Genomic DNA, 14,106 nt, shown 5'->3' with positions numbered 1-14,106 from the left:
TTTCACATACTGTCCAAAACTGGGCTTTTGTTATTGCTGTATAATGTAATGCAATGTAATGGGGTGCTTTAACTAAAGCCCAAACGATAAAAGCGTCAGTTTCGTGGATAGCTGAAGTTGGTTCGGTCCGCCATTCTCCGCAGTCTGCAGTGGATATGGCGTCACTGAAAAAGTGTAGGAGTCGAGAAACTTCACCCATGTAAATAACGTCAGTAAGCAAACTGTGAGACGCTTTATTTTATTTTTTTGGAAGCGTTGCGTTGTTTATAGCTGTAATTAATAATACCAGCGATCTTATTTTTGTAATATGCCACGGAAAAAGCCATTCAGTAACAAACAGAAGAAGAAACAACTGCAGGTCAAACGGGAGAGAAAGAGAGGTAACAGAATGCTATTAGCGTGCTAATGCTAACAGTTAGCTGTGGGAGCGTGCTCCACGGCTAAATATTATTCAGTGTCCAAAGTATTCTGTCATCCGTGTGTCTGTGTAGCGTTAAGCAACGTTTCAGGGTTAAAGTATAGTCTTGGCCCTTTAAATCAACCCAGAAAAACGCGTATGTTTCTGTATTGCAGCGTGTTATGAAGCGGTGTGATATAACTTCAGACGTGACTAAAATGGACTAACAAGCTCTTAGTAATACGAAACTGCAGCATATATGAGTCAAATAATTCCTGATTTGGTGTAAAATAGCAACGTTGAGGGACAGTAATTCTTCATGTGGACAATGATGATTTGTTTGACATGCTTCATGTTTCTATAACGGAGTTGTGTCTAAAGTCAGTTATGTAAGTCTCAAAGCAAGTGTTTAAAGTGGTTGAGTAAAGATCCAAACCAGAAATGTAAATTCATAAAAGACCTGTATGGGTTCCCTGTCCATCCAAGGCCGCTGTTTCTAAGTGAGCTTCATTCTTGATTAGCCAGGAAACACTTGTTCTGAGGTTTGGCTTCATCTGTTTCTCTCTTTAGAGGCTCAAACATCTTCTCCATCATTTCCACATGCTTCTGTCAAGAGAATTAATTATAATTGATCTTAAATCAGTATATTTAGAGGGTAGGCATTGGTGACCAATTGAAAGCTTTGCAGTTTATTTTCTGTGTTGTGAAAATACATCCCAATATCTGACCCCATTTACATCTGGCTGGTTGGGAGGTTTTCATAGTTCATGAATGAGAACCTTTTCAGCTTCAAACAATCCCAGATGCAGTGATGAACTGACTGAACTGACTGAGGATGTGCTGCAGGACATTGTCAATAAATCAATCAAACAGTGATGTCAAACAGTTGTTGGCTTAAAATTGCTCGTGTGCTTGACATATATTTCATATAAGACCAGTCATGCTACTCCTAGTGTGTTTGCATATCTGGTCAAATGGTTTAATTATCATCATACTTAAGAAAAATGAATTGGGCTATCCTTCAGTAATGTTGCTGCATTCTAAAACGGCACACAGTAATTCACGTATTGTAAACTGTCTTCTGTACGTTGTCAACACAATCCACAGCAAACGTAAATTAAGATCTGCTATATCTAATTTGACCTTTCATTTAGTTTTTGCAAGTATGATTTCAGAGAAGGTTTACTTTTCGTAATAGTAAGAGTTCAGAACAATTTAAATAAAGTGAATTTAGTTTACTATATCACAAACATTCAGTACAGACGTTTAGAAATTTGATGGCTTGCTGGAATACCGGCATAAAATGTATCATGTCTTTGATATATTTTACAAGTATGACTGTTGCTTGTCTTTTAACGCCAAAAACTGTGTGGCAGCTACAGTAAACCACCAACAGTGTCAGAGAAATGTGTTGAGAATATTATATTGCATTTTCAAGTCATTCTGACTCCACTTTACCATGAGTAGGACAAATGATACTTTTATATAAAAGTTGTTCCTTTAGTTTTTAAAGAAAGCAATGTCGTCTCACATATTTCTCAGCACAAATGGGGGGCTGAAGCTTTAGAGGTGGAGCGAGTTGTTTGTCAAGTCCAAAGTTGGTGGTTTAATTTCCATCTGTGCCTGTCCATGCTGGGAAATGTTTTGGGGCAGTGGAGGGAGAGCACTTTTTAAGGCAGGTTTTATATATAGGAGAATATGACTGATCGTGTAAAGTACCACGAGGCTGCTGGTGTGATTAAAAGATATTTTACATTTGGTGTTATCTTTGTATGTATGTTTTTACATACAAATGTAGTACTTTGTCAAACGTTTAGGTGAAGGTGCCACTTAGCCTTCTAGTAGTACAGTCTGAATGGCATGCAATAGCCTTCAAATCATTTCTACAACAGACACCACCAAAACAAAGATATAGCCATTGCTACTCCGAATTGTATTTTGTGTAAAGAAGAACAGCAGGACCTGGGAGTGATAGTGTGGCCACAGCAGTGTGTATTTGTGGTTACAGGATGAGATGGAAGGATTATATCAAACTTGTATTATCTACAAAAGGTCTGAGGTTTATTCTTCAAATTCTTCAAGATGATTAGAACAACAACAACAAACTTCCTCTTCACACACTGTGTCAAGAAAGCACAAACTAATATTGTTGGGAGACAAGGAGTAACCTCATTACTGTGCTTCCTTCTGTTCATTCACTTTCATTCATTAATAAAAACACACCAAAAAACTATTGCCTCTTTTTTTGAAAGCATTCTGATAAACGGATGAGTAAACGACTAAACAATCATCTGGAAGAAAACATTTTGGTGCTCATTTAGTAAAAAACTAATCAAATATTATGTTAGATTAGTTGATATCCCTGGAGTATATACTACATTGGTTTGTGTTTATGTCCAGCTTTGTTTCTCTGGGATCCCTGACCTTTACTCTCACATCCAGGTGACACAGGGTCTGGGCCCAGCAGCCGCAATGCCAGCGTGGAACGAGGAGACCGTCAGTCCGATACCTCAGACAGTGAGACCACTGACATTAGAAGAATAAATCAGCAACCCTTCGGCAGAGAAGGTAGATATGACCCAAACAGGTAAGTTGCCAATGTTGGTGGTGTTGTATAGAATTTTATGAACGATCCTGCACTGAGAAAGTCTATTAATTTTATCTCAATATCAATCAGCTTTTATTGTGACAAAGTGAAATCTTCTTGCTCGGGGTGTTGATAGCCTTGTCTTACTCTTCAGGTTCCGACTTCACTTTGAGAAAGAAAGTAAAGAGGATGTGGAGAAGAGAAAGAAGCTGGCCATGGAGAAGGTGCTGCAACAAGTCTCAGACAAGGAGCTTGAGGTTGACATCAATGACATCTATCCCACAGAGAAAGGTCTGGGTGATTCCCCTAATGGCTTCCACATGACGCTCTTGAACTAAGTCAGACAGTTTAGCAGAGTGGGCTAATAGAGTGGGTCACTGTGTGACGCACTCAAACTTGATTATTCGCCTTCAGGTCTTGGTTTCCCACGGCGACCGTCCTGGAATTATGAGATGACACGAGAGAGCTTGCTGAGGAAGGAGGAGAAGTCGTACAGAGAGTACCTGGATGACTTGCACTCCAGAAACCCGCCTGGTTCTCTCAGCCACTTTGAGCACAATCTGGAGGTAATGTAGTGAGTTTATTATATTCTATAGGAGTTTTTAAGCCTACTAAACCATAAAGTTTTTCCCATCATCCATGGGGAAATTTTGTAACTCTGGTTTTAGTCTTTCTGACTGTGGTTTCTCAACTTCTATTAAGGTGTAGTACTTTCGTGAAATCCGAGCTGTTTTGGTGTTGTAGAGCAGAAGTAATCTAGGACCCAGCACTTTTTAATCGGTATTCTGAGGTTGAACTCAGGGCAGCTTTGAGTTTTTCAAAGTTCTGTTCCCAACCAGGCCGCACACTGTTTTATTCATGTTTTTATGGGGTGTACCTGATACAAAGTACTATGAGCTCCTTGCTTAACTGTTTTGCCACTGAGTGATGGTTGGGGCTCATGTTAGCTGCAGCTCCTGGCTCCACTGTGGCAGTACAGAAAACTGCTCCTGTGGGCTCTGCTCGTCAGGTTTGTTCTCCGTCTTCCAGCCTGTGTTACTAACATTGTGACTTAGTGCAGCGGAACATTTTAGTCGAAAGCTTCAGCACCTGCTTCCCACCAGCCATTCTCCAACATCAGCAGCGCCGCTACCACAAGAGAAATATGTCCACGGGGGATCCAGGCGGAGCTAACGGACCAACAACGCCAACCAGATACCATCGCTGTGATGCAACTGCCGACGCCCTTTCAGAAAGCCCAGTGGACCGGACTGCCGCTCAATTCCAGCTGAGGCTAGCTGTGACCACTGTCACTGTAGCCAGCAAGTGCAGCGTTTCTATGGAGCAGCTTAATGTCCACTCGCTCACAATCACAGGACATCTCATTCATTATCTAGTGAACTACAATAAACAGGACTTTCTCTGCCTCACTGAGATGTGGGATGACGTCGCAGCAGCCTGATGACCATACTGAGCTCAACCTGTCCACTCCACATGGCTTTGTTTACACCTGTCAAGCCCCTGCTTCTGGATGTCGGGGGGGTCTTGTGATATGTGATTCACTTGCATCCTTTGGATTCAAGTCTATAGAGCCTACTCCTTCAATTCTAGTCTGTTCGCATCACATGCTCTGCACCTTATTAACAAGTGGAGTTAAACCCAGGAAATCCACTTGTTTACATTTGACTGACGCTACCTGGACTGACTCTAGAAAAACTGGAGTCACTACTCCCAAGTACCAAAACCATCTACTGCAGTATAAAGATGCCATTCGCAACGCTAAATTGCATTGCTCTCATCTGCTCTGCTGAAGGAAATAAATTAACGTTTGTTTGCCACACTGACCAATACGCTACAGTCCCCCAACACATTTACTGCCCTTTAATTGAACCACCCTCTACAATATCCAAGTTGGACATTTTCACTATGAAAAAATGTAAATATTCATCATCACCTATCTCCTCCAGTCAACACTGTTACTTCTAAATATTGCTCCATTCCTGCTTTTCTTCTTGGTCGTCCTTCTAGTTTCGATCTTCCAACCATTAATGAAGTATCCAACATCATACAGAAGTGCTGCATGCAAACCTTATCAAACTTTGTTTTCCTTTCCCCATTCATCACTGGTGTCATTCACAAAATGGAAATTCTTCTTGTAGGCATCAAATCAGCACTCTGTAAATCTGACAGCTTTTCATCAAATATTTAGAGCTCTACTGATCATCTCTCCCCTCAAGTCAAGAGTCTGGGTCTAATCTTTGACAGCACCCTGTCGTTAACATCCCACATCAACAACACCACCAGAGCTGTTTTGTTCAATCTCCGGAATATCAACGGCCTCCGTCCATCCAACACTGCCAACGGCACGTCAATACTGGTCAATGCTCTAGTTGTATTCCGCCATGATTACTGAAATGCCGCCGCCACCTTTTTTTTTTTTACCATGTTAAACACTCAGATTCCTTCATAAACTTCAAGGGATCTTAAATTCAGTTTGGCATCATCATCTTCAGAACTCGCCTAACACAACATGCCACCCGCTACTACTCTGCTTTTACCAGAAGGCTTTAAGTTAGGAGTCACTGAACAGCAGCCAACTACTATCTAATCTACCAGCCTTTGTTTCACCAATGAAAACACCACGTCTACATTTACTCCACTTTTTCCTATTAGAGAACATATTCAAGTTCAGATGTCACTTGTTTTCTGGTAAATCAGGATTTTTTCCATTGATTGACATTCTCTTTTAGCACAAAAGTGTTTTGGTTTTTCTCCATCCTCAATTTTGCTGTTTTAATTCTCGTGGGGACCAATAGATTTAGTATTCAGCTATGGGACCATTTTCATTGTATTATAGCCAATTTGTTCGTGGGAGAACTTGTTCTATGTAAAATCAGTATTCATGAATCCTGCTGACTGCTTTTACAACAGATACCAGCAGGACGGGATGTTGGTTGGTAATGAATTGCCTGTGAGCTATTGATTACCCAGCAGGCTTACTTGTATCTCTCACTTTTAAGCGTATGGCTTTGAGATGAAAAAGAAACTTGAATATTTTATTGAGTAAAAGTTGTATCCTACATGGATTTCAAAGCACACACCTGCTTATTTTTCACTGGAAATGGCGCCGCCATAACTTATCTACATGCTGTGTGATTGTTCGATGTGGCTCGGATGATGAAAATGGTAATGCTGTTTTCCAAAGCCGAGGACCTTGCAGATCATTCAATTTCGAAGCGTGGGTTGAGCTCAGGAGCCTCATCACTGCAGAAGCAGAGCTCGAGCAGCTGGTGGTGTAATATGTGGCTCTCGGTGATCCAGAGTTGATAGCTTTTTAAGTGGAACTGAGGATGAAAATGATGGGAGAAAAAATAGCGTGTAGCTTAATACGCTAAACAGGTTGCTATACCCTAATGACTGAAGATGAATTTCATCGTATTTAAGTAGTACAGTACATTAAGCAAAATAATCAAAATACACTGAACAAAAATATAAACACAGCACTTGTTTTTGCTCCCGTTTTCCACGAGCTGAAGTCAAAGATATGAGACTTTTGGTAAGATCTAAGATCTCACAGTGACGGCAGGATTATTGCACAGGTGTGCCTCAGGCTGGCCACAATAAAGCTTTTGATTTTTTCTTCAGTGTATGAAATCTGTCCACCGTGTGAAATTAGGTCCACCATTTTCTTCCTGTCCTTTTTTCAGAACATTAATGCTGTTTGGTGCTGAGTCAATGATGTGCAGTGGGATATTTTGATAGTTAGACCCTTTTGGATTTTTTTTCCAAACATCTCTCTGCTGAAGCCAAATACTTAAAAAGAACTGAATGAATAATACAATCCACAATACAGTCATATGTGCCATTGTTTTTGTAATCAACTATTGGTATAGCCAGTTTGAGGAAGGGTTCACTTAAACATTATGAATATTCAACAATGTGAAAAATGATGAATTCATAGAAACTTTTATTTGGTTTTGCTATATTTAACCAAATCCCTTCTCCTTGTTATTTTCTTGTTATTTCTCACAGACATGGAGGCAACTGTGGAGGGTTTTGGAAATGTCAGACATCATCCTGCTCATTGTTGACATAAGGCACCCGGTAAGTGAACCAGTCAGCAAAAGTAACTTTAGCTGACCCGAGTTTGCCCACTAGATGGAGCTATAATCAAGGGTCTGTGCTTTATGAAGCCTTCAATTTCTGTGTACCACCCTGACATAGTTCTATGGTTAGTTACGTGTTTGTTGCACGTCATTTCTGCATACTATACGCAAAAGCTCGTGGTTTTATTTCTTATGAAAAATCTTTCAGAAGTGTGGATTTTTCATGTTTCATTACCCGCTGATTGTGTTGAAAGCACCTCGATAAGGTTTGTCCTCGTGTAAAACTCCAGGTGCTGCAGTTTTCTCCAGCTCTGTATCACTACATCACCGGTGAAGTACAGAAGCAGGTGATTCTGGTGTTGAACAAAGCGGACCTGTGTCCTCCTCCACTAGTGATCGCCTGGAAACACTACATGGCCTCTCAGTTCCCACACCTACAGCTCGTGTGCTTCACCTCCCACCCCGGGCAGCCCTACAGCACAGGTGAGGAGAAGGGAAGGGGAGGTATAAAGAAAAATACTGGGGGGAAATGGAGCGGGAGTACACAGTGAGATGAAATTAGTTGTGGGACTTGAAATAGACCTGCCAGAAGAGAGAAACTTATTTCAGCAAAGGTATGATTATAATAAGGTGGGTGATTATAACTCCTCACATTTCTGTCATACTTAGTGCTTCAGAAGAAGAGGATGAGGAGGAAGGCAGACTGGGGTCATGCTGGAGGTCCTACAGATATCCTGAAGGCCTGTCAGGAAATCACAGCAGGAAGAGGTAAAAGTCTCCTTGTTCTTCAGCTCCCGTCAAAACAGCCCAGCCACTAGGTTTTCTCCACGGCTGTTTCCATCTGGATGTTTGTACTGCCCCTTAAAATCCACTTCTTGGTGTTTCCCAGTCGACCTGTTGAGCTGGGAGCAGAAGATTCAGAGAGACGCTGTTGCTGAGCGAGTGGATGGAGGGGGACCAGACGAAGGAGCAGAATCGATTTTGGTGGAACATCAAAGTGACAGTGCTATGGAGATGACTAATCCATCACAGGAGCTTTATAAAGATGGCGTTCTCACAATAGGTTGCATAGGTAATTGTCTGAATTCTGTCTTTGACGAGAGAGCGCTTTAGATGCTGAAATGAGAACAGAGGTGACGTAGCCACAACGTTAGCAACAACCGTAAAGAACAGCAGCAGTAAGTTGATGAACAGACACCCCTGGAGAAAAGAGATGCATTTCATGTTAATTAAGTAGATACTTTATTGATCCTCCTTGGAGTAATTAGTTTTCTGCATTTAACCAATCCAATCCAGGCCAGAGCGGCTGGGGGTCGAGGGCCCTGCTCAGGGACCCGCAGTGGTAAACTCCCAGTTGTGGGATTCCAAAAAAAAAGCTTGCTTCTCTAACCTCTAGGCCTCACCCACCCACACAAAATAAGTTAAAAACTCACAGTACAGCTAATGCTAAGACCTTAGGCTTCACCATGTACAACAAGGCAAGATATTTAACATTTAATGTAAATTTGGACTCCATATGTATGAACATAATCTGATCATAATCCCCTAATCAGTTTTACAAATGATTACATCTCTGAAGTGATTGTAAATACATCAGATTTGATTATCACAGTTATTTTATTACTCCCAGTGATTTCATTTTTAAAGTTGTATAACTGGGCGCACCGCCTCTAATCTTACCCAATATTATTAAAATCAGATTTTAATAAGGAAAGAAAAAGGTTCCTGCAATCCACAGTCTACTGTGATGTTCAGAAGACAAAGTTAATAGACTGAAAGGACCAGGAGACCATGGAACGAGTCAACACTATAACAACACAATACAAATAATTGAGTCCATTCTTTCCAGGCGCCTGTTTTCATATTTCCTCTTTTCTTTTTTCCAGGTTTCCCCAACGTTGGCAAGTCATCGGTCATAAACAGCCTGGTTGGGAGGAAGGTGGTGAGCGTGTCTCGAACCCCAGGCCACACAAAGTACTTTCAGACATACTACCTCACCCCGACAGTCAAACTGTGTGACTGCCCTGGGCTGGTCTTCCCATCACGTGTCGACAAGCAGCTACAGGTACAGCCCCACTTTCAAATACAGATGTTATTGTTTTAGACATGAAGCAAGATGTGATATTGATTTCATATGTTCCCAAATTTCAAAGCACTGATGAATTCCACAGTTGTTGTTTTCTTCCTCGTGGCTGTTTGGTTCCTCTGTATCTCTTTGACTCTTTCTACTAATGATTCAATTGTTTTTTTTCTTCTCGCCTTTTATCTCTTTATTTTTTCTCTTCTGAAGATTCTGGCAGGCATCTATCCAGTGTCTCAGCTGCAGGAGCCCTACAGCTCAGTTGGTTATCTCTGCGAGAGAACGGCGTTTCTTTCTGTACTGAAGCTCAAACACCCCAACTTGGAAGAGAACAAGTCTCAGCAGGGACACCAGACCAGCGAAGAGCCTGGCTGGACTGCCTGGGACGTGTGTGAGGGTAAGACGATGCTTTGTGAGACCGTGTAAGTGGTTGTTGCCTTTCATGGTTTGGAAATCATATGTGCACAGTAAAGCCCCGACTTCACTTGTGCGTCTGCACATCTAAACCGCAGGAAGTAAATGGCCAAAATCCCTAAATGGGCAGTGCACCCAAGCCAAGACTCTCGGGGCGTGTTCTCACATGTCAGGACAGATCTGAATTAAATGAACCCTGCTACGATTCTTGAATTATTGCAGCCCACTGGGCCCTGCACTCATTTTTGTGGAGGTTATGATGCCATTTTTCAATCTTAAATGTCTTTTAAAAAAAAAAAAAAAAGACAGAACAGAAATTAAGATTTTAAACAAAGTATAAATCACAACTACTGACCAGTAAGCCGTATTCATTTCATTTTATTTTAAAGACCTGGTTTAATCATTTCTTTTATCTTTTGAAAAGCATTGCATATCAAATTCCCACTATTGCAACTGATATTGAAGAACATACCCCAGCTGGCCCAGGCAACCTACTGTGAATATAAACCTCCAGAAGAGCCCCCAAATATAATCTATAAACCTAAATCTTAAAAAAGAGTTCAGTAAAAACTTGAATAACTTCATCACGTGATTCTTTTGGAGTGTTTTCAGCTGCTGTGAGTTGAGTTTAATTGAATGATTAAAGACAAAAGACCACTGCCATCCTCGCCATTCCTTCACATGTGACTGGTTAACTGATGTGTTTGTAATAGTTTACAGACAACAGGCAATCTCTGCATTACAGAAGATTATTCAGGACATGGCTAATTTCCTGAAATCATTCTATTTTTGTGTGTGTCTTCTTCAGCTTGGGCAGAGAGGAGAGGTTATAAGACGGCGAAAGCAGCTCGCAACGATGTTTACCGTGCGGCTAATAGTCTCCTCAGGTTGGCGATCGACGGCAGGTTGTGCCTCTGCCTCAGACCCACCGGCTACAGCTGCCTTAGAGGTGGGAGAGACTCCGCTCGCTGCCTTTGTGAAGTGCGAATGCCTGGTGCGTAGAATTAATTTCTTGGCTTATTTCTGGTCTGCAGAACATTGGGAAAACCACCCGGACTTGCCGGAGATTATGGGTCTTCAGGGGAGGCTGACGGAGGAGGGGGGCGCAGGAGAGAGGGACGATGAGGAGGATGGAGAGTCCAGCACTGAACCGGAGGAAGAGAGAGACCGGGATGCAGACGACGATGAGGATGGAGACGATGAAGATGAAGGATTTGGACATCCGAGACGAGAGGGAGATAAGCCGCCCGGCTTCACTGTCAACATGTACAGCGTCCTTCGGGAAAACGAGTGCGAGTGATAATATCAGGAGAGACGACCGGGGGGAGATGAAAAGATCTTCTTCCTGCCTGTGCATTTTCCATTCCTTGTTTTTTTTCCCGCAAAGCTGCATTCCTCCTCATTTTTCTTGCATCTCCGCTCATTCTGTCGTTTCCTGCTCTGAACATTAACACAATCTATTCTAATTGAGCTTGTTTCCCTTCCCCTCTATTATACAGAGCGTATTCATGTATTCATGCTGTGCCTCTGCTCTGCTTCTTCATCCATGAAGCTTCTCCTTGAGTGTTGCTTCCAGGAATGGGTTTGGTTTGGTTTGGTTTGAGTTCCTCTTTTTATTTTATTTGCATGGAGTTTTTTTTTCCAAGACAAACGAACAAAGTAGATTCCCAAACGTTGGAGTTGTGGATGTGCGGGTTTTCAATCATTTCGTCAATAAATGACCTCATAGCTGAGATGCCAAAGTTCAAGAAAGGCTGGGCGAACAAATCGGATGCACTGTTGAGATGTTGTCATTCCCTCGAGCGGCCGTGCGGCTCTCAGGGCAGCGGGAGACTGAAGAACTCGTCTCTAAATCTTGTTTATAGACCAGGGCATGTCTCCGCTTGGGCTAGAGGGTGCCGGGTGGGATCTGGGAGATTCAGACTGTAAAACTCCAGCCGACAAAACCAACATTTCACACACGATTCTTCCCGTTTCCAGTATTGTGACTCAGCCGCAAGGATGATTTATCGGAACTTGGTTTTGATTTAGATTGTACTGTATCTGAGAGTGATGTATTTTTGCTGACTATTTCAGTATTTTTTTGGGGGGGGGGCGGGGGGGTGTATTACTGAACGAGGCAGTTTCAGGACGTTAACCTGTAGTGTTTTAACTACTACAACAATTTTTCATTTGATGCTGACGAGAGATTCGAAGCATTTAGTGCAGGCCCCACTTACGAAGCATGTGACATGCATCGGTTAAAGGCAGTGCTGTTGGTGTCGGAGCCATCTAAGATCCATCTGCCTCACAAGTTAAAGGGATAATCGAACTTGTTTGTGTTCTGGCTGAAAGTTTAAAAACCACTGATGCTGTTGTGTTTGTACTGTGAATGAAAAGCTCTTGCCAACAGTTTGTTAGCACAAAAATTTGCAAACATGTAAATCATTGGAGCTGTGATTATGACTATGGCCTCCCCTAATAGTAACCGTTACCAGAAAGCCTTTTTGTTTTTTTTCTTCATTATTCTCTGGTGGCACATCTTTTGAGGATAGTAAACCTAAAGTTTGTGAATCATATACTGTTGGTCAGGATAGAGAAAGGTTGAAGCTTTTAGAACTACTGGTTGATATCGTTCCTTGATTAGTTTTTTTTTTTTTTAATTTGAAGTAAATTTGAACTAATTGAGAAAGTTCACAGCTCTGTTAAACTTGTTTTTTCTCCTGGCGTTCAGCTTGAACAGACATCTTCGGTCTTTTGTGTTCCATGTTTGCGCTTTGCAGCGCTCACAGGCTGTTCACTGCAGCTTTCTACAGACAGTCTGAACACGCGCATCAGAAAGCAAATAAGCTTTGCGAAAACTGTTCCTTTTAATATTTTGCCATCGAGAAGCTGGTCACTGCGGTTCTAGTGTGTCCATCATTATAAATACCATCACACCTCCTGTCTGTCCTCCGAAATGTTAAGACCGTCTGCTGTCTGACCAGCCCGTCCTGGTCTCGCTCTCTTTGGTGTGTGACGGCCCTGCTGCAGTCCTGAGTGCTGTACCATCAACATCATCATCATCATCATCATCATGTGCTGTAGTACCTCATGCGTGTGTTCACAGAGGAAACAGTGCTGTGTTACTGTGTAATGCATCACGCTGCAGCCGCATACTGTCATTTTCAGGTCCCCGGTACAATGGAAGCACTAAACACTACCAAGCTGTTAGAAACACAACCAAGATTCAGGTGTGTTAATGTGAATTTTATCCCCCCCCCCCCCAATCCTCTGGGAATATTTAAACTGACAGCAACCGGAGAGTGAAAGCTCGAGGTGTGTTCAGGGTAATAGCTGCATTCCTCATTTCATTCCTAGTATGATGACTGGACTGCTTTCTGCAATAAAAAAAAAGTGATAATCCTCTGAAGCTCTCTGCTGTTCGCTTTGTTTTCTTGCTGTAATTTATAATTTTTTTTAAGGGCAGTTAGTGACACAACGAGCTCCACTCATTTCAAATGCACATGATTAGATTTTCCCTTGAAAAGTTTTCACGGCACCTCGGAGGGTTGACATCACAGTCGATAACTCAAACGTTTGCACCTTCTACATAAAGTTGTGTTTAAATGAGCTCAGGTACTTCTTTTTACGAGTACCCAAGATGGATGATTATCATGAAGAGATCGATGCGAACAATCAGCTGCAGTCAGCTTCGATCGAATTAAAGTGCTCATGAACTACCTCACTGCTGAAATTTCAAGTTGGAAACATTTGAAATAGGAAGCGTGAAATGAAATGCAATAAACTAAAAAAAAAAACAACAGTTTAATTTGACACTGGAGACTCAAAATATGTTGTGCTATCTTCCTTAAATTCCATGTTCAGCTTTCATTTATTCTTAAAGAAAACTGTAAAGACTCTGTAATATCACATCTGTGATGGATCAACAGTTTATCACAGTCACTGCAGTTTCTCTTAACGAGAGAGGTTTTAAGTGGCCAAACTCGGATTATTTCGACATGCTGAACAGTGAGGATCAAAAGAAACCCTGAAAGGTTCACTATTACATTGAGGGAGACCTGGTCAGTCTCTTTTACTGGTATAGTTTGGTTTCCACTGCAGGTCCCCTTGATTTTTCAATGAAGCATCATCCTAATGAAGACATTCTCTTTCAGGCCAGAAGCTCCTCCAGCTCTTCGTTCTTCTCACTGACTGACACATCAGATCTACTGCTGGTGAACATACTGTACATCTGTGGGAAACATTGAACTGTCCACTTAATGCTCTACCAAACCGTCTTCACAACCTACCACATTAGAAATTTTAATTTCAGAATTGATTTTTTTTTTTGATGGAGTTTACATGTTCTCAAGCTATAGTGCATAGTTCCAGAAAGTGATTTCTGGAGTAAAACCTTTTTTTTTTTTTTTTTTTTAGTTTTGAACAAGTTGTAAAAGTACAACCTGAGTTCATGGTGATGGTTCAACAGGGATCAGAGAAGCTAAGACGCATTAAGAATAGAAGACCAGAGAATCCCAGTCATCTCTGCCCCCCTGCATTTTCAAACAGACCAACTGAGAGA

The 14,106-nt window shown here is 41.7% G+C and overlaps 1 protein-coding gene across 2 annotated transcripts; it reads left to right on the top strand.

The window, feature by feature from the left end:
• The first annotated feature begins 148 nt into the window (after positions 1 to 148).
• On the top strand, positions 149 to 12,952 carry gnl1 (guanine nucleotide binding protein-like 1). 2 transcript variants are annotated; one of them, XM_080472319.1, is made up of 12 exons: positions 149 to 380; positions 2,840 to 2,965; positions 3,139 to 3,275; positions 3,399 to 3,550; positions 6,996 to 7,067; positions 7,360 to 7,552; positions 7,739 to 7,837; positions 7,959 to 8,141; positions 8,956 to 9,134; positions 9,360 to 9,546; positions 10,372 to 10,512; positions 10,598 to 12,952. In XM_080472319.1, exons 3-12 carry the CDS (start codon positions 3,200 to 3,202, stop codon positions 10,861 to 10,863), a joined length of 1,548 nt encoding a protein of 515 aa, XP_080328445.1. In that variant the 5' UTR covers positions 149 to 380; positions 2,840 to 2,965; positions 3,139 to 3,199; the 3' UTR covers positions 10,864 to 12,952. The 2 variants fall into 2 exon arrangements, with proteins under 2 accessions (XP_080328445.1, XP_080328444.1); XM_080472318.1 differs by having other exon boundaries at positions 2,840 to 2,984.
• The last annotated feature ends 1,154 nt before the right edge of the window (positions 12,953 to 14,106 follow it).

Source organism: Lipophrys pholis (assembly GCF_963383615.2).
Source record: "Lipophrys pholis genome assembly, chromosome: 9".
Lineage (NCBI taxonomy): Eukaryota > Metazoa > Chordata > Actinopteri > Blenniiformes > Blenniidae > Lipophrys > Lipophrys pholis.
Note: the sequence above shows the minus strand (reverse complement) of the source record. Positions and strands in the feature narration are given on the sequence as shown.

Bases quoted from the DNA above. Each gene is read 5' to 3' on its own strand.
- gnl1 (XM_080472318.1), top strand. From the start codon at position 308: ATGCCACGGAAAAAGCCATTCAGTAACAAACAGAAGAAGAAACAACTG. The intron at 2,985-3,138 runs GTAAGTTGCCAA...CTTACTCTTCAG, and splicing joins GGTAGATATGACCCAAACAG to GTTCCGACTTCACTTTGAGA. The intron at 3,276-3,398 runs GTCTGGGTGATT...ATTCGCCTTCAG, and splicing joins CATCTATCCCACAGAGAAAG to GTCTTGGTTTCCCACGGCGA.